The 20,693-nt window shown below is 36.7% G+C and overlaps 2 protein-coding genes across 6 annotated transcripts in view; one reads left to right on the forward strand and one right to left on the reverse strand.

The window, feature by feature from the left end:
• The window catches only part of FARP1 (FERM, ARH/RhoGEF and pleckstrin domain protein 1), a 331,424-nt gene extending 323,870 nt beyond the window's left edge, over positions 1–7,554 (forward strand). For all 4 annotated transcript variants that reach the window (XM_074191932.1, XM_074191931.1, XM_074191930.1 and 1 more), the window contains exons 25-27: positions 1,841–1,948; positions 4,192–4,343; positions 7,197–7,554. In XM_074191932.1, coding sequence (XP_074048033.1) covers positions 1,841–1,948; positions 4,192–4,343; positions 7,197–7,278 — 342 coding nt within the window. In that variant the 3' untranslated portion in view covers positions 7,279–7,554. The remainder of the gene's footprint in view (positions 1–1,840; positions 1,949–4,191; positions 4,344–7,196) is intronic.
• Positions 7,555–13,295: 5,741 nt separating this feature from the next.
• STK24 (serine/threonine kinase 24) overlaps positions 13,296–20,693 on the reverse strand; it is a 144,457-nt gene continuing 137,059 nt past the window's right edge. For both annotated transcript variants that reach the window (XM_074191935.1, XM_074191934.1), the window contains exons 10-11: positions 16,745–16,881; positions 13,296–14,401 (exon numbers count right to left, since the gene is read on the reverse strand). In XM_074191935.1, the coding sequence (XP_074048036.1) occupies positions 14,365–14,401; positions 16,745–16,881 (174 nt within the window). In that variant the 3' untranslated portion in view covers positions 13,296–14,364. The remainder of the gene's footprint in view (positions 14,402–16,744; positions 16,882–20,693) is intronic.

Genomic DNA, 20,693 nt, shown 5'->3' on the forward strand with positions numbered 1-20,693 from the left:
CAGTTAGGAAATAACTTGTAGTCTTATAAATTTGACTCAGTTCTCTGTATATTTTAGAAATGAGTCCTTTATCAGAAATACTAGCAGCGAAAATTGTTTCCCAACTTTCTGCATTCCTTCTTATCTTGTTTGCTTTCATTTTATTTGTGCAAATCTTTTTAATTTAATGTAATCAAAATTATCCATTTTGCATCCTACAATAGTCTCTATCTCTTGTGTAGTCATAAACTTCTCCCCTCTCCACAGATCTGTCAGATAACCTATTCCTTGTTCTCCTGATCGGTCACCTCACATCATCCTGTACCTATTTTGATCTTTTCTTGATTAGGGGTGAAATGTTTTTCTCATACTTTTTTTTTCAGTTTTCCTAGCAGTTTTTATCAAATAGTGAGTTCTTATCTAAGAAGTTGGAGTCTTTGGCTTTATCAAACAGTAGGTTACTTATAGTCATTTACTACTGTTTCTTTTGAAAGTAATCTATCCCACTGAAATAACACTACTTCTTACCAGTGCCATACAGTATAGTTTTAGATCTGGTATGACTTGATCACCTTTCTTTGCATTTTTTTTTTCATTAATCTCTTTGATATGCTTCAGCCACTTCATCTTAATTCTCTTTAAACTAGTTCCCAAATATTTTCTAATTCATCATTTCATGACCAATTTTAGGGGGGGGGGGGAAGAGTTTAATGGGAACTACCCATCATGTAATGCTTTTCACAGTAGCACCTAGAAGTAACACTGGACAATGCTATGTCATTGATTGGTAGAGAACTGATAAAGAATTTCAAGTCATGGTTGACACAAAGACCATTATGTGTATCTGTTTTCATTGGTAGCGCTACAGGAACAAAGAACCCAAATGGGCAGCCCATTTTTCAAGGCTCCCATTAACCATTTCTCTTCCCAGGTGAAACTCCAAGGCTGAGGGTCATTTCCTAGTTCAGGCAGAATTTAAACTTTCTATTTCTCAAGCTTCTGACCTGAACAATAAGAACATGTTTTTGTTTAATTTTTGCAGGTAGTCATTACAGCTTCAAAAATAAATCCCAAAATCTTTGCCCTTGGGCCAGAGGAACATTTTTCTACACTGAAATGATCATTGCTCAGAAGAACTTGCTTCATCTGAAAACTAGACAATTAAACAAAGAGACTCTTAGGAGGGTGTCTCCCACTGTAAATGGGGATGCTTAATCTGCTGCTCTGAGATTTCCCAGGTGGAAAGGAAAAAAATTTCAAACCTTAATCTCACTCTAATAACTTTAAAGGCCAAGAGCAAGATCTCTATCATTCTCTACCAGACCAAGAGGGTCTCTCCTCCTTAATCCCCATTCTTTCCCAGTTCTGGGAAGGCTTGAGCACCAAGTATGGGAAAGGCAGGCAACTCTGCTGTTGTTTGGCCAGTCACAGAATCTGGCTTTGCTCTTGCTGCAGTGCACTAGATGGCAGTAAATAGCTATTTAACCTTTACTCATAATTGGGCTGCCAGCTCTTACTACACAGGCATTTTCCCCCGTAAGGAGGAATGCAAAAATGCTTACAGTGAACTTAGAGAAAAAATTCCAAGCTTGGTGAGGGATGATTGAAGAAGAATTAATCGTACCAAGTTTGTCTAATTCCATAAGGATTTCTGCATTTAAGGAATAGTTGCAGACCATTTTTTTCTTTTAGCTTATAGTTGCATTTAAAGGAAAATTAATTTTTCTAGAAATGCATCACCAGGAAAGGTTGGTGAGCCCCTTGTAACCAAAAATTGGGGGAGGGGAGGATGAAATTTCCTTTACATATATGTATGTTCACACACATCCATCTGTTTCTCCTGGGTTTTTCTTCATTTCAGAATCAGTTATCTGGGAACCTGTTAAGGAAATTCAAAAATAGCAATGGATGGCAGAAGCTCTGGGTGGTGTTTACCAACTTCTGCCTGTTCTTCTACAAATCACACCAGGTAAATAATCTTGTGTGGCTTGAAAAGTTCTTATAAGAAAATCAGATCAAGAAAGTGCAGAGATCTGGGAGCTACTGGGTCAGACCATCTTTGTCTGTAGTCATGAAGCCTAGTAGACTTCATCATGAGCTACTTTCTATAGCTCTTGCAGACTTGAGAAAACTTACCTCGTAGTTTTTTGGTTTTTTCCCTAAATGAGGTTTCTTACACTGCGTTTTGAAGCCATGCATCTAGGAAGCCTTGGATAAAAAATGGTAGCAGATTAAATCAAACCAGTAAATCAGGGTTGTGCATAAAAATCTGCAAATGAGACATCACGTGGCTGCTTGTAACAACTAATTTTGAAAGTATAAGGAAGTCAAACTATGATCATGGTAATTAAGGGAGTTATATTTTGAAGCATTTGGAGCAGTGACCCTCTGGAGTTGGGTTTGCTTTTTTCCCCTCTCCAACGACAGGCAATAATAATCCATTCTCCAAGGGATGAGGAAAAATGGGGCTCTGTTGTACTTTGGAGCATACCTGGTTACTCTAAAAGGGTGTAACTTGGTTCTCCTGGAGGCCTTTGGTCCAGAGGCAGATAGAGGTCATTATTAGGCAAGCACATTCAGATTTCTGCATTTTACCCCCATACAGTGCTTCTCTCCCCTTGGTCCTTTGCACCCTGATGTAGTTTGTGATGGGGCCAGTTTAATCTAAGCAACATCAACGGAGAAAGTCTCAGGTTAACACTTAGCCTTGCATGTTTTTTTTCTTTTTAAGAGAGCAGCGTTGAAAGCACATTGATGACTAGGTTCAGTGATAGAGCAGGTATAAAGCCCTGTAGAAAATACAGCCTGTGCTATAAATCTTGAGATGTTACTCAAGAGAAAGCCTCTGAGAGTTAGTGCATTAAACCATGTAAATGGTTCAGCTTGTCACTTAACTTCCATTAGAAAGTTATTGCAACATTTTTGCTCCTAGAATGAACTTTTTGAACATAGATTCCAGTTTAAGTATTCGCCCTAGAAAAGAGCCAAGGAAGAATGAATGCCTAATTTAAGGCTATGGAATTTATACATGAAATTTATATATGGAATTTTACAAAATAACCTGGGGTCTCTCTTATGCTTAGGCAGTTAAATGGTTCAATGGATATAGAACTGGGTCTGGAGTCAGGGAGATCTAAGTTCAAATCAAGCCTTAAACACTTAAGGACTGTATGACTCTGGACAAAATCTGTTATAGTTTCTTCATCTATGAAATAAGGGTAATAACACCTCCCTCCCAGGATTATTTTAAGGATTAAAGAATTAGAAGTTTGTAAAGTGCTTTGCAAATCTTAAATGAAATTATTATTCACCTTGCCAGACCCAATGAAAAAAAAATTAGGGTGACTTCCACTTATTAAAAAAAATTTTTAGTGTATATTAGTGATTGTCTAATAAAGTGATGATAAAGTGAAATAAAAACAGTTCATAAGAATCCTTGCATGTTGACTTAATTTTAAAATGTAATATTGTCTGTGTTTCATTATATTTTTTATTTTGTTAAATATTTTCCACTTACCTTTTAATCTGGTTTGGCCTATATTCTGCAGTATTGCAGGCCACATGTTTGGCATCTCTAGTCTAAAGGAGTATGTTCAGGTTTAAACACACAAATCTTCCATAGACTGCTATTCAGGCATGGCCCAGTGTCCCAATTCCTACCTTGAAGGGCAGCACACCCCCATATATGGCCCAGCTAAAAACCAACTTGCCCTGGTCTGAGTCCCATTTTCCTGTTGAGCAGGGCTGTGATGAAAAGTAAAGTCATATTCAAAAAAGATCAAATTGGTTCTAACTCCTCAGCATAAACTGTAGGACAATATCTAAAGTTGCTGCACAAGCCTAGATTTTCAGGGAGGATGGCACCAGCTACTTTTCCATGGGTTTGTTCATCTTAGAAGAGTTAGTTGATTAGGAGCAAGAGTTACCCTCCTTGGAGAAGAAAAGATGATTTAATTACTTCCAATTGTTAGAAACTCTTGGTGGGTAGTAGGACTTGGTTGGCCAAGGTTGCACAGCTCCAGATACTACCCCCAATCTAATAAGACAGTAGAGAATAGTTATCAACAGGGTCTATCGATCACCCAGTTCTCATGATTGCCTGAGCACCAAGAATGGTACTGATGACAAAACAGATACTGGGGTTCTAGAGATGATTTACAAAATGCTGTGGTTGAGATAAATGATTTCAAAACCTGTTCTATTCATTTCTAGGACAATCATCCCTTAGCCAGCCTGCCTTTATTAGGATATTCACTCACCATTCCCTCGGAATCGGAGAACATTCACAAAGACTATGTGTTCAAACTACATTTCAAGTCTCATGTCTATTACTTCAGGGCTGAGAGTGAATATACATTTGAAAGGTAGAGTTTTTTGGTTGGTTGTTTGTTTGACCTCCTACCTGAGTAGAGTGTACTTTGTTGAATTCCAGGCTTTCGTATAATGATGGAGTTAGAGGGTATCTTGACTACAATAACTTAACCTGATTGTATGTCTTCATCATGGCTATGTACTATGTTTCACAAATAAGAATTAATTTATTGGATATGGATGGGAAGACACAGTCTAATATTAGACCACACTTTCATTCCATTTACAGTGGCTAAAAGACTAATAGCATCAATTCTTCCTTTGATGCAATGTAGGAAAATTCATTACAGAAATCAAGTTCTTCATTGTGTTGCCAGTATGAAGCAAAAACAAAAACTGTATGTGGGTGACATTAGAGAATGAATTGTTTTAAATGATTCTGAATTCACTTAAAACATTCATAGCACCAAGAAACTATTTGAATGAGATTCATCTTGAATCTGGATACTCAGGGTTCAATTTTTCTTCCTCATTTCTTTTCCCTCCACCTCCCTGGGAATCTAGTTCCAGCAGTTCCTTGTGCAAAAAGCAAAAATAAATGTGAATGGAGATGGGGGGGGGGGGGAGTGGTTTTAAGGGAGAAGAACAAAGAAAACAAAAATCAGTTTCTTCCTCCTGTCAGAATGAACTATTCCCCTCTTCATAAATACCATTTTCATAAACAAAGGATAAGAAGTTAATTTTAGTACATAGGTTGAATAACTAGGGAAAGGAAATGTAAGTCCTGAACATATATATTACAGATGTATATGTCAAGCAAATGCCAGCCAACAGAACAAAATGTCTTTGAATTGTAATGCTTTAAAACAAAAAAACAACTAGAACTCTTAAGTGATGATCTATATAACATCAAATCTTGCACTTGGATTTTAGCCCTTTAACTTCTGTGGTATCCACAAATCTGAAACATGTTCCTGCTAGGGATTTATCCAAATTACTTTATAAAAATATTGAACAGTACAAGGTCTAGGGCAGAACACCACAGTACACTCTACTGGAGACTTCCCTCTGAGTGGTCATTGATGCTCTTATCACCATTCTTTTGCACAGATCATTCAGTCAGTTCCAAATTCTCTTAATTTATAGCTACATCTTATTCACAAATGAATGCCCAAGATACTTTATTGAAATAAAAGCAAATATCTGTAGTATGCTGTTAAAAACTGAAATGAAGTCAATCAAACATATAATCTGTTCTATGAAATCATGCTTCTCTTTTTTAAGTGCTCACAAATCATCATTTTCATTAGCTTTACAGTTTTGCCCCAATTTGTTTATTGGCCTTTAGTTTCCATATTCCACTTGCTTTTAGAAAATCAAGTCATCATTTTATGCTACCTCTTGTTTCCCAAGATCTTTCAGAGCTCACTGAGAATGGCTTAACAGTCACATTTCAGGAAGGAGTTGATTTCTTTTGACTACAAATATCTCTTCTCTTATTCTTCATCAACTTGGAAGAGAAAAGCAAGATGTGAGCCAAGATTTACTCTTTGCTACCTTGAACAGGGAATAATCTTTTATTTGGTTCCCCCTTTCATCAGGTTTAGTATTAACTGCCAGCTTCATTTTGGAGCTTCCTAATACACTTAATTTTCCATTTACATGTGGTTTTCAAAATTCATTTTTGTAGTTTTCTTTCCATGCCCTAAGATAAGAAGTGATCTGCCACAGGTTATACATGTACAATCATGTCAAACATATTTCCATATTAGTCACACTGTAAAAGAAGTAGCCGAACAACAGGGAACCAACTGAGACAAAGAAAAAATATTAAAAGAGAAAATAGCATGGCTTTAATCTGCATTCAGACTCCATAGTTCCCTCTCTGGATGTGGATGGCATTTTCCCTCATAAACCTTTTTTTAGAATTGCCTTTGATCACTATATTGCTGAGACCAGCCATCATAGTTGACTGGGTTACTCTTAGCACAAGTATGCTCGTCTGGTTAGTTACATGTTCTTATTTTTCATCTTTTAGGCATTTCTATTTTATGATCTGGTCAGTAAGTTTCTAGAGTTCACAGATTAGTCTCTTTAGTACTTTTCCTTTTCTCATTCAAAATCATATCTTTTCAGAATTTCACTTCCCTTTGGAATAAACTTTGCCTGCAGAAAACTAGGTCATAGAATTACACCATATTCATATCTTGAACTTTTTAATTGACCTCTCCAAATCAGATTATATCCAGTTTTGCTCTCTATGAAGAAAATTTACCCCAAAGTTTATTTCTCCTTCAGTAACGAATTCCAGAATAATTCCTCTTTCATTTCTATTTGTTGAAGGATGAATCAACAAGCCTTTATTAAATGATTACTGTGTGCTTAATACTGTTCTAAAGGTTGAGGAAAGAGGCTGTGATTTCCTCCATAAAACATAAGATTTTCAGTCTTAAATAAGTTATTAAAAACTAGAAAGTAATTTATTTGAACTGCTTTTTTAAATATCAGCTTGTTAATTCTTTATCAAAGTGAAATATACCTTGTGATATATTACTGAATAAGGATAATTCGGTAGTTTTCAATGACTGAACTTAAAAGTAGTTTATAGTAACCAAAACAAAAACAACAAAAAACCCTCTATACTATAGAATGGCAACTTGAATTACCAATTCCAAATATAGTGAGTGATTTTGATTCAGGCACATTTGTGGCTAGGTTAGAATAAAGAATTGCAGTGGTTCCTTCTAGAATCCCATACTGATTTTCCAATTACAAATACTGTGCTTGTCTTTATCTTTGATACTCATTCACTGAAATCATCAGTGTAAATGCACAGATTGATTTTTTTAAAAAAAGTTTTTTTAAGAGATTTTGGAAGAATCTAATGTTATGTTTTCCCCATCTAGGTGGATGGAGGTGATTCGGAGCGCCACCACCTCTGCCTCCCGTGCTTGTGTTCTAAGTCACAAAGAATCTCATGTGTATTGACAGCTGAAGACTCACTGTTCCAGCAGTTGTTGCTTTTCTAGAGGACATTTGAAGTTACTTTCTCCTGTATTAACGAAGCCTAGTAAAATTAAAACAAGTGGTTTTGCAGCAACTCTTGTCTGTCCCAGCAAAACTGTTTTTAATCTAGTCTTTTCAGCTGTTGATTCCCCCAACCCAGTGGTAACAGAACCCCACCACCTCCTGTCCTGTGTGGTGTTCTGTGGGTCCTTCTCTTGGTGTGCTGTTTTGTTTTTTTTAGCTTGTGCCAGTATTAAACTATCATTCTTAGAGTGCCAAATGACATTTTCTTTCCTCCAAAATTGCACCTTAAAAAGCTGTACAAATGTACCTGCCCCCTCCCAATAAGAAATGTGATCCCATGTTGCAAGTGCTATTTCTTTTTCTTAAAAAAAAAGGAAAAAAGAAAAAAAAACTTTTTATTGTTTTGATCAGCAGACTACTGCATTTTTAAATGTAATAATGGCTTTTTCACGTTACACAGTAGAAGCAGTCTTACAGTAAAGGAGGTCATTTTTCAGATTTTGTTTTTCAATCTTTCTACTTTATTAATCAAGGAATTCCTACTAATTTTCTATTGTTATAAAAGTTTGCAGCACACAAACAATATTTCACTTTGGGGTTTCATGTTATAATGAGCTACTTACTCTGACATTTATCAGACTTTTTGTCTTGGTGCAAGTTGACCAAATTGTTTACCTGTTAATTTTGGGAAGTGATGACTATTTGCAAAATGTAGTTTTGTTTTTTAAAGAGAAACAATGAAACATAAGTCCAGTGCAATATTATTTGGGCTATAAATGTACTGTGAATGGTGTGTACAATGGGAAGATATTAAGCTGTGGTGTTTTGCTGTTTGTTTCACAAGCATGAAAATACCTGTATGTCATTAACCATGGGCCATTTGTGACATGTTAAGTTATGAAGAGTGTTTTTTGTTGGCTTAAGTGGATGCACAAACACTATAAAGTAATGGTACTTATTCCCCTTCCCCAGGCTTTCATTATTAAGACCTATATTCTATTGAAAAGGATTCGTTTAAAACAAAGCATTCTACAGGCATACAGATTGTGATTGTCTCTTCATAAACAGGACTCTGCTATTTTAACCTAATAACCTTGCCCTCTGGTCATGGGTTATTAACAGTAGTTTGATTATTTTGTGTGCTGGACTGTAGTATCCAGAAGGAATCAGGTGTAAACATAGGCTGCATTTGAAACATTTATTTAAATATTCCCACTACAAAAACAAAAGCATATGACTTATCCCTTATTTGAAGTGTGTAAAGACCTTTGCCAATGCAAGTCTTAAAAAAAAATCACCAGCCAGGTTGATGCTGCCTAATTGGGGGAAGATATGAAGGAATGAATAGTTGCTGGAATCCCCAGAGGTGAGGAAGCTGAGGCTGGCTTTGATACATATGGAAATTGTCAATTTGAGATGGACTAGTAGCTTAGGCTTATTAAATCACTCGTCTCAAAACATGTACTGGAGGTTTAAAGTACTAACAACAAAAGGGAATAAAAATACCTCAGACTACCACTAAGCATGCTGCAGTTTCAAGGCCTTTCCTTCCTCTTCCTCCTCCTCCCTCTGCTCTGGGGTGGTCTGTTATCCCACACACTTTGATTTCCTTGCCAGGGTTGGGGCACACCAGGAGAAATGGTCAATAAGAAGACATTACTAAAGACATAAGGGATGAGAATAAACATACTAAACTGTAACTAGTTCTAAGGGAAAGTCAACACCAGGATCGGAGAACTGGAAGTAAAGGAGAGGGTGGAGGAGACACCACACTCCCCCCCCTCCCCATTTGTTTCTTATTATAGTGGCATCCTTTCCCCTCCCCATCATTAAGCTATACTGACAGAAAACCCAGAGCTAAAAATGGGATTTTACTTCAACATCATTTCCATATGTGAATCTTGAGGATCAGCAAGATGAACAGGCAATGCCCTAGCCAGCAGTTAACTCTATTCCTCTATGTCACAAGAGTAGATAAGCAAGGTGGGAGAGAACTTTAAGGAGATTCAGAATTAAAAAAACAAAAAAAACACAACAAGTTAATGGCTCAGTTCTCATCCCCCTACCCTGGCTCCTGCCCATCAAATAGGAATGGTTCATGGCAGCTGTAGTTTTCCACCAGCTTTCACCGAAGTAGGAAACTGGCTCCCCCTGTGAAGATCAATGCCTGACTGATGGTGCACTTTAAATTTAGACAGAATGCAGTTTTCAGAATCATGGCCTCATGGATGTTTGCATCTTTTTGAAGAGTTCCATTCGCTGACTTTTCATGTTATCTTGACTAGCAAGTGAAGTTTTCAATTACAGTCCAAATGACAAGTATGGGCACATCTTAACTTGAGGCACATTAAAAACGTTTTTTTAAAAGCCACTTGGGAGATGAAGTGGTCTCTCTGTCAACATTTTCTACTAGATGTTCAGTTCCCAATACAAATGTTTTTAGAGAAATGTTTTTTTACAATTACCAAAGCCCACCCAATCTCTCCTTTTCCCCTCCCAAAATAAATCAATAATTTCTCCTATGCTTTATTTAAAAAGTCTAGTCTACAGCAGTTTATTAACCATAAAAATAACAAAACTAGTATTAAAAGTTCATTTTTATTTTTCTATTAAATAAGCTTAAAATGTATTGTTTAGCTCAGAATCCAGTGACTGATAGGGGTTCTTTAAAGTGCTTGCACAGGATTGAAGAATAAAGCCACATGTGATCTATAACATAATAAGGGTCCCTTTTCTCAAACGCTGAAAATTGATTAAAATCTGCCCACTGGTCCCAGGCCATGACTGGGTTTTCAGAGACATCTAAACACATTACAAAAAAAAAAAAAATCATTTTCTGTGATGTTTATTGACCCTTACATTTTACAATACCTGTGCTTAAGAACATTTCCTATGGCTCTAGTCTCTTATTGCCATTTATGTAACAAAGTATCTATAATTTTACTTTTAAAGGAAGAAAATATAAAAAACTTACAAACTGCCTATGTGTTTTAAAGAATTACACAGCATGCTATTTAAAGACCAAGGACTGAACCAGACACTTTCTAAGTACATCTCAAGGACATGGGGGGGGGGGGGGGGGGGGTAACTACCAGGAAGAAATAAGAGAACTATTTTCATTATTTACTAAGGTATTGTCCATTGCCAACAACAGGCCTCACAAAGACATTAACCATCCACTCTATTAATGCAGGAATGCTGAAAGGATTCCAAATAAGGTCATTTAACCCCAAATAGCAAGTTGGACATTGGCTTGCTACTCCTGAAAGGCTATGTATTATCACTCTTTAACCAAATAAAATGAGTAACTTAAAAGACCATTTTCTACAATGAGCTGGTTCATGACTGTGTGACCAACCCCTCCAAACCATAAACCAGCATTTCCACCCAATACGCACTCCTACCCCTCTTATAGTGAATGCCTTTCCATTGTTTTTTGACTTAAGAAAATAAAAATGATTTTCCTTAAGTGTCATTAAGCTCTATTCTAAGGAACCAGTTTCCAGACTATCTCTACAGGTCAATAAAGAATGTCTCCTCTAGTAGAGTTCTATTTTAAGTCCTATAGCACCCATACTGCTAGAATTAAGGGTTGTAAGTTTATATACAAATGATGAACTTTGAAGGATTGCTATGAGACCTTAGAGGATGGGCATCTAGTCCAAATCAAACCAGATTTTCTTAAAAAGACTTGATATCATAGGAGACTCCAATCTTCTTTTGGGGGGGACAGAGGGTTATTATAGTGCAGAGAAGTATACAATGTGATGTACATTCTTGAATTTTCAGTAAATACTGCTATCCATAGAAAGCCTAAGCTCTCCAGTAAGTCACTAACTCCACAAACTTTGAACTAATTCAAACAGTTCTACAAAGAACAGAACTCAGACCTACAATTTTAAACTAATTAAAGACTATTTAAGAAACTATTTCAAAGAAAACTGAACAAAATCTATTATAAAAGACTGACTTGAGTACTGAAAAGTTTATATAGTTTTTATTCATTTCTAAGCTTTAGGTAGTATAAATCTTTCAAAACTACTGTCTTCCATTTTACTTTTTAAAACAATGCTAGTGGGGTGGCTAGGTGGTGTAGTGGATAAAGCACCGGCCCTGGAGTCAAGGGTACCTGGGGTTCAAATCCGGTCTCCAACACTTAATAATTACCTAGCTGTTTGGCCTTGAGCAAGCCACTTAACCCCATTTGCCTTGCAAAAACCTAAAAACCCCAAAAAACTGCCAGCCTCTCTTCATCATTGGATCACTGCTTATTTCCCATCAACACTTGGAGATACTGTGGTACTGTGATGAAAATAATGAAGAATTTAGTCAAGAGAATTGGGTTCAAATTCTGACTCTGCCACTTCTATAAGATTTCCTTAGCTGTAAATTAAGAGAGCTGGTCTCAAAGGGGCTTTGTAGGTCCAACTCTCTCATTTTACAGATGGAGAAACAGGCTCAGAGAGGTTAAATGACTTGCCCAGAATCACAAAATTTCTTGATGTCTTAAGTAGTATTTAAACTCTGATAATACTGACTCTAAGTTAGTGTTCTATGTACTGCACCATGTTACCTTGTCAACTTCATGGGGTTGTGAAAATCAGTTAAGTAATAATTGTTAAGAGCCTACCGTACACCACATATTGTGCTAAGTGCTGAAGATAGAATAAAAAGTAAACAGTTCACAGAAAGAGAACACAAAATCAACTGATGGTAATTGTATAAAGATGGTTTTATAAAAATCTATTCAAAAAGATACCTGATACCATTCCATGTACTTTTTTTTAAGCCTCCCAACATATTCATGACTAGATTAAGCTAACTGCATTTCATCCAGCAGACTAGTGAACTTAGCTCAACTTTATTTTCCATTAAAGAAATGGTTTTGGGGTGGCTAGGTGGCACAGTGGAAATCCAGCCTCAGACACTTAATAATTACCTAGCTGTGTGGCCTTGGGCAAGCCACTTAACCCCATTTGCCTGGCAAAAACCTTAAAAAAAAAAGAAACCAATGCTAGTAACACAGGAGCCAGGGCAAAACAGCTCTTTATTTCTTTTGATGGGCCCTATTTCTGAAATGAATTCAACTCTACTTTGGAGTATATGGACACAAAGAAGCCAATTCTGATCATACAGACTCAGCAATACAGGCTGAAATAGGCCCAAAATTGCTAGTCAAGATAAAGTATTTGTTATAATGTCAGGGAAAGAGATGAACAACTAGACTTAACAAATTAAATTTTGTTTATTTCCCGCAATCAAAATGATCCCACACAGAAATTCGTGGCTCAAGCAAGAACTGTTTCTAATATCACAATATAATTCAAGATAGAGTTTAAGAAAAAATAGTGCTCCCTCATTCAGATAATGCCCACCCACTGGGAATGCCCACTTGGGAATCTTTTTTTCTCATCACTACAGTATATAGTACCCTAAGCCAATAGGTATCTCACAAGCCCAAGTTTTTCAAACAACTTAAAGTGTTTCCAGAAATTACTTGCTCTCTGGCAATGAGATAGCTAACATTCTTTAAAAATGACAGTGCTTAAAATATGAGAAACAAAGGCAATGACATATCAATACAACCTTATGTTAAGACAATTAGTCATGAAACTCAAAAGCAATTCAATGACCCTTCCCCTATCCAGGGATACCAAAGAGTTTCACAATGACTGACAGACTGTCCCTATTTTACATGAGGTTTTAAAGGAAATGAGTAAAGTAATCTCACAAGTATCTGTCAAAAATACCACAACATTCATCCCCATCTCTTCAAGGAAATGCACAGAGTCTAAATAAAATTCAGTGTTTTAAAATTTGTCATTTTTTCTAGTAGTCTATATGGTTTCCTTCATAAATTGAGGGTTTATGTAGTCTCTCTCTCTCTCTCTCTCTCACACACACACACACACACACACACACACGAAATGGAATTTTCCTCTTAGAGCCACACTTCAAGGAGATTTTTCCAAAACTGGCGTAATATAAAATTTATTCATGTAAGCATTCAGACATGTTTAGATGGGAAAAGATAACAGATTCTACTACAAGGTTCAACAGAATATAGTACTGAAAGGGATGATACAACTGGTGCAAAATTGGCAGTGGTACAATTTAAAACCAAAGTGAAATGAGGATAATTATTCTGGGGGTAGGGGGAGAACTTAAAATAATTTCAAGCTTTGTGAGGCTAGCCGCGTTCCAATTTAAAACACTGAGAAATAGTACCATCATTGAAAAATGAAAGCAACTTCTGTGTGTACCAAAAGAGACAGGGGGATCAAAGAAAAAAAAAAGAAAATTCTAACTTTTGTTCAGGTACAAACAGGAGTTGTCCATGGGAGGGCATAATTATTATTCAATGGCAAACCCTGCAGATACCAAATCAAACCCAAATCACTGGTCAGGTCATTCAAAATGTACATGTAATAAAGGCAAGGCAATATACTCAGTTATGGCCTGTCAAATATTTACTCCACTACTATTATCTACAGAAGCACTTGGCCATTTTGTACACAGTGATTTCTTATGCACGCTGAAAGGGTTTCAGTAAAAATGACACTATATACAAATCTGTACACAGATCCTACAGAGCGATTCTCCATCTCCTGTGGGAGTTATCAACTTAAAGCAGGATACCTGAGGTTTCACAATATCTTTAGTTGCCTTATCACAATCCCAAATATACATTTCAGGGTTGGTTTATTTGTTTTTGTGTTTTTTTTTTAAAGATACTTTCCTTGAATATATGCACTATGGTTAAAATGGAAAAACAAATAATAACAACAATAATAAAATAAAACTAGCTTTAAGGAGCTGACACACCACCCAACTGGGAGACTTCATCTTGCTGTGGCACGCTGAGGAATGTTTGTTCTGTGGACAGCTCTCCCTCCTCTGGCCATGGGAGATGATCCCTGCAGTCAGTCACCCACCTCTTCAGGGAAGTCACCCACCACAGGTTCTTTTTGATTTTTTTTAAAATAGAAAAGGAAAGAGAAAGAAGGAAAACAAAAAAATCCAAATACCAAAAGAGAAAAAAATTCAGTGGGCTGAAGTTCCTCCACCACTCAGTGAATATCTGGGGAAAGAAAGAAAATAAATGATATCACTTCTCTGACACAGTTCACTAAGCCTAGCAATGACCCAAGAACAGACAAATTTTCACAAGAAGAAAACACAATTTTATTTTTACAGTATTCAAATGGGTTCTTCCAGTTCCATCAAAAGTGAACCTGAGATCTACAAGCTAAATTAAGAAAAGGGAGAAGGAATTGAATAGAGACTCCTTCTAACTAAGCTTCTTTATCTCAATACTTCCTAGGTTTCTTAATGGCATTTCTTGAAAAAAAAAAAACAATTACTTTCCCAGCACCGGGAGCTCATTGGGAACACCACATATCTATTTATTTAGGGTGCCCCAAAGTATTTGTATAATAGCTTAAAACTTCACTAATAATTTCAGGACTCCATGTAAGATACATTTTAAATACATCCAGCCAATGTTATAATGTCTCAGTTTTTAATTAAAAAATTTAGTTGAAGAAATGACAAGTATCTTTTTTTCCCTTAAAGAGGGTAGATTTGCTTTTAGAACCAGAGTGGTGCATCTGCAGTTGGGATCTAGTTTAAATTCTCATTCTGTGACCATCTCTGTGATCTCTGACAAATCCCTTGACCTCTCTGGGGCTGTTTCCTCAACTGTAAAATAAGGGGACTGAACTAGATGGCTTATGAAGTCTCTTTGAAAAAGACTGCTTTAAAACCAAGGGATCACTGGACTGGAAACAAAGGACAGGTGTGATGAAGACACCTGAAAGGCAGAGGCTACAGTAGGAAGGCCTTGAATTTAATTATTCATCTGACTCACTAGAAGTTAGAACAGAAGATTTACAATATATTAAGAGCATGTTAAGCAGAAAAACCCCATGTTTCAAAGAGAGACATGGATCCCAGAAGGGCCTAACTCATAATGCACAATAATTAGGGAGCAGAATGTGGTAACTCTACTCTTTTTTTTTTTTAAGTGAAAAAGGAGCAATGGAAAAGATCCACAATGAAAAGATCTACAGAGGAGACTTGGTCTAATGCTATTTCAGTTAATCTGAATATTCTAAGGTATGTATGTCAGCCTGACACTGAAGTCTCAAGATTTCTGCATCACTTTGCCTAAAATAATACCATGGCATGTCTGATCATATGATCACTAAAGGAAGGGACTCTGCAAGGGCCATTAAGTCCAAATTCTCTCATTTTACAGATGAGGAAACCGAGGCACTATCTTATTCATCTAATACTTGTCTGAGACCAAATGGCAATCCAGGTTTTTCTGACTTCAACTGCAGCACAATCAATCAAACAACACTTACTATGTGCTAGTCACTGTCTGATAACCAGATTTACAAATGTGGAATTCTAACTAGAGCACTGGATTTCACCAATATCATAAAATCACAAGTTTTTAGAACTGGAAGGAATCTACTGAATCATTTCTGTCACTCCCAATGAGTCCTACAAGCACAAATTCAACAAATGCCTTTAATGACAGATGGGGGGGGGGGGGGGGAATGGCGGGCAGCACACCCGTAAGCATACTTATAAGGAATGGAGAAGGCTGGATCTGGAGCCAGGAAACCAAGGTTCAAATCCTACCTCTGCCTCATTCGAAGACCTCGGTTTGATTTCCTCACCTTTAAGATGAGTTAGGTGAACTAGGACTTCTAGGTGTCTGTTTAGCACTAAATTAATAATCCCTGCCCCAAACACTAGACAAACTGGAACCTAAAAACTGTGGGTTGCTAAATGGTGCTAAAGATAGTTAGAAGGAAGATGCACAGTTTAGGGACTTCTGGTATAGCTGCAAGGAACAACTGTTATGGGGGTTTTTGTTTTGTTTTAAGAAGAAATCTAGATGGTAGATTTTCCAAATCTGGGCCAAATCTGTCCATGATCCTCTTGAAGAAGGACCAGCCCTGTGCTGGTGCTTAAATGAATTTTTATCAAGCCAAAAAGTTTTATGAGAAGAGGTACTTTAAAACCAGGAAATCAATGGTGGAGTGACAGATGCAGCCTGGTGTGTGACCAAGGCTTTAAGCTTGCAAAGCATATCTTAATGATTTCTTTTAAAAAGATTTTCATATGGAGGAAGAGAAGGAGAGGAAGTGAAGCACAGAATGCAGGGAGGTTCTCAGGTTCTCTCCCATCTGCTGGATCTGGCTGCTCTTCTCTGGAAAGTAAAGCTCTTGACTTTGCTTTCCTTTAACACTGAAATCTTAGAGGAAGTAAGATCTGTTCCTTTTCAAAGCCTCTTCATGCCCAGAGTTTTGAAAAAACAAACATTTAAAAAACAATAAAAACATACACCACCTTGCTTCCCAACACACACTCAGGCCCATCTCCAAGGGCAGCAAGAGGAGTTAGTTACCTCTGAAGCCTCTGTACAAGCTGCGACACCATGGTATCGGAGATTCCAGGACAGGCTTCTTCTGCCAAAAAAATTGCACCTCTCAGTTCTTCAATGGATCCCATGTTGCCTCCACTTGCTTGGCTTTTCTCTTTCAACTTAAAAAGCAATTAAAAAAAGATATATTAGCAAGAGAATTGCTCATAAAAAAGTAATATAGACATATGGATACAGTACTGAGTTCAACTTGTACATCTCTTGGGTTCTATTTCTAGCTTTACTCCTGAAACTTTCCTGGTTTCTCCTAAACAAGAACAGGTAGGGGAATACTTCCTCTTAGGCATCAAGAAAATATGTTGCAAGCAATGGCTCAAATAGAAGTACTTAGATATTACTTATGTGTCTGAACATTAAAGCATATTTTTCTTTTCTCCCATAGTATTTTAATTTTATTACATAGCCTTCATCTAAACTATTCCTCACCTCTCCTACCCAGTAAACCATGACTTGTAATAAAGATTAAAAACAACCCCCCCACCCCTTGCTTTTCTGGTTCGGCTGACTTTGCCCTCCATGACTTCATCTCAGTCATCCTCCTACTTCTCTGAATTGGTCATTCTCATTATTTCTTTTGGTACTATAATACTTCATTACATTCATGTACCACTATTCATTTGGCTATTTTCCAATTGATGGGCACTACTTTGTTTCTGGTTCTTTGCTCCCATATAAAGGGCTACTACTATGAATTTATTTAGAGTTTATGGAAGTTTAAGTTCATCTTTGGTTTCCTAGCAATGGAAATGCTCGGGTCAAAAGGTATAATCAGATATCTCCTCAAAGCAATTTTATCACATTGCAGTTTTCTACCATCTAGATTCCTTCTTAAAACAAAACCAAAAAAAAAAAAAAAAACAAACTCAAAACAGTTGTTACTTGGAGCTATGTCAAAAGTCCCTAAACTGTACATCGTCCTTCTAACTATCATTAACACTTTTTAGCAACCCACAGTCTCTAGGCTGCAACTCTTCTTCTATCTTCCATCTACTACTAGGACCGAGAGACCGGCATTTGAGGCTTGCAAATCACTTTACATTTATTCTCATTTGATAAGCTGAGCACTAGCCAATCAAAAGAGCCTGAGTGAAGTTCTACTATCTAAAATCAGCCTATATTTCTCATACTCTTAGGACTTCTTAAGATTTCTATTTGATCACAACAGAATTTTCTCTTTAAAAAAATTATTTTATTGATGTCGTTTATTATCACCAGTTTCCCCATTTTCTGCAATCAAGAGACCGATCCCATAAAAAGAATAGTCCATCAAAAGCCTATTCCCAAAGAGATTAAAGAAACAGGAAAATAACACACGTAAATATTTAAGACATTTCTTTTTTGTGGTGCCAAAAATATGGAGAAAATGTCAATTCCATCAATTGGGGAATGGCTGAACAAATTAAATAACATGAATGAAATGGGATTTTATTGTGATGTGAATTATAACAGAATAACTACTTCAGAGACTCACATGAATAAAACTAAGGGAAGTGAGCAGAAAGAACAATCTATACTATTATAATACTGTAAAGACAAAATAACTTTGAAAGACAGGAATTCTGATTAACATTATAACCAAGCCACAGTGGTGATTCTCACTAAAAAGCAATCCCAAATCCCATCATATTGTACACCAAGTGTTCAGCCTTTTTATTAAGTTCCATTTGCTAATTAAAGTCTTTTGAAATGTCATTTGTCTGAATTACCTGAGAAATATTAAAGAGGCTGGTATTAAGATGCAGCAAGCTGCCCTGTCTTGAATCAAAAGGCTCCATTTGGTAGTCAAGGCAGTCATACTTGGAAACTCACTGTGCTGACCTAACCTTAAGAACTCTGTTCCTTCGCTGCAACATTAATTTAGGTTAATTTCCCTAAAAACTTCACTAACTGTAAAAGTGAATGGTCCATTTGAGGTAAAACCTATATATACCTAGAACAAGAAGACCTTCAGCTCAGGCTCAGACATGTGAGTCACATAGCGATAAATGAGAACCCTCATAACCCTCCCAACCTCCTGTCAAACAAGAGTCACTCTGTAAGGGCCAAGCACTGTGCTGAGCACATGCTGCTAAAAAGTGCCAGAGATAATGAAATAATAGCAAAGCATTTACAAGTTTCTCTGATAAAGGCCTTGTTTCTCAAAAAATACCAAGGATAGAATTGAGTCAAATTCCTAATTATAAGAGCCATTCCCCAACTGCTCAATGGTCAAAGAATAGGTAGTTTTTCAGAAGATATCTTCTGACCCAAGCAAATACGACTACTAGACTGTTACCCCAAAGAGTCAAAAGGAAAAGAACCTATGCATAGAAGAATATTTATAGCAACTTTTTGTGGTGGCAAAGAACTGGAAATCTAAGGGGATGGTCATCAATTGGGGAAGAGTTGAACAAGCTGTATTATATGATGATTATGATGTAATACTACGGTGCTGAGGAAAATGATGAGAGGAATGGTTTCAGAAAAAAACATCAAAACCTGAATGAACTGATGCAAAGAGAAATAAGACCTAAGAGATCATTGCACACAGTAACAGCAATGTTTTAATAATGATCGGCTGTGAAAGACTTAACAACTCTGATCAATACAATGATCAAAGATAATTCCAAAGGACTCAATGAAAAACATGTTATTCACTTCTACAATTAGTGAACTCAAAGTCTAATTTTTCTCATTTTGTTTTTCTTGCTTCTTTAGATGCTATATGGCTAATATGCTTTCCATGATTTCACATGTATAACTGATATCACATTGGTTATTTTCTCAGTGGTTGGGGGAGGGAGAGAATTTGGAAATCAAAATATTAAAAAAAAATTTAAATACCAAAACTCCTCCCAAAAAAACCACAAACATCAGATCATCTTTAAGTAAATGAAATGTTAGGGATGCCCTGTAACCTCCTCATATTGGTCTATTTATGGAATAAATCAGAGGTGTCAAAACATACAGTCAGCTGGCCATATACAATCCACAACAATCCTGAGTGACACCAGAACTAAATCAAAATGTAAAAGAGAAATATTAAACAAAATTAAACAAAAATACAATAAACAACTATATCTATCAATCTATTTATCTATATATCTATATAAAGAAATAAACACGTTAAAGGAACTGGGAGTTTTAGAGTGTTGTGTGTGTTAATGGCAATGACCAACCACGATTTCTGAGGACTCCTGATGAAACATGTTACTCAACTCCAAGAAGAAGAGTGTTGAACTCTTAGACAAATTGAGGTATTTTAGAAAAGGGGGAGGGGAGGGAACGTGGGGTGGCTGATATCCCCCTAGTATGATGGAAAAAACTGAGGAAAAAGACTGCGCGAGACCAAACCTTTTGAAAAAGGAAGTGAGTGTCTTGGTGAGGTCAAAACTTTTGACTAGGTGACAGATATGGATTGAATGAACATAAAAGGAAAGGGAGGATACTAAATGATGGTGCTGAAGGGAGAGTTATAGAAGTGGCCATGGGAAGCAAGAAATATCACAAGAACCAATGAGTTTGGCTTTATGTGTGAAAGCAGAACAAGTTGTGGAAAGGATAGCCAGGGAAGCTATTACAATGTCAAGATAGAGTTAGATCTCAACAAATACAAGAAAATTTGGAGGATGAGAAAGGAAAAGATGAAAGCAAGTGTCGAGTCCCTTCCCAGACTCCCTTAGCCTTTCCCCAGGCAAGTACTGGAGGGGAGGGAGACAAGGAAGACAAGTTCTCCCTTTGTACACCAAGGTCTCCATTTATTCACCAGAATACAAGTGCTTAAATATCCTCTCCAGTCCCTAATCCACTCCCACGGCACTTAGTAAAATAATGTTCTGGTGCTCAAGGACACCAGGTGATGAAGATTTACAGTATTGCCACACACAACAGTCCCTATCAAGCAAGTTTGCAATGAAAGCCATTTTGTTACCTA

This window comes from Macrotis lagotis, chromosome 6 (genome assembly GCF_037893015.1).
Source record: "Macrotis lagotis isolate mMagLag1 chromosome 6, bilby.v1.9.chrom.fasta, whole genome shotgun sequence".
In the NCBI taxonomy this organism is placed as follows: domain Eukaryota; kingdom Metazoa; phylum Chordata; class Mammalia; order Peramelemorphia; family Peramelidae; genus Macrotis; species Macrotis lagotis.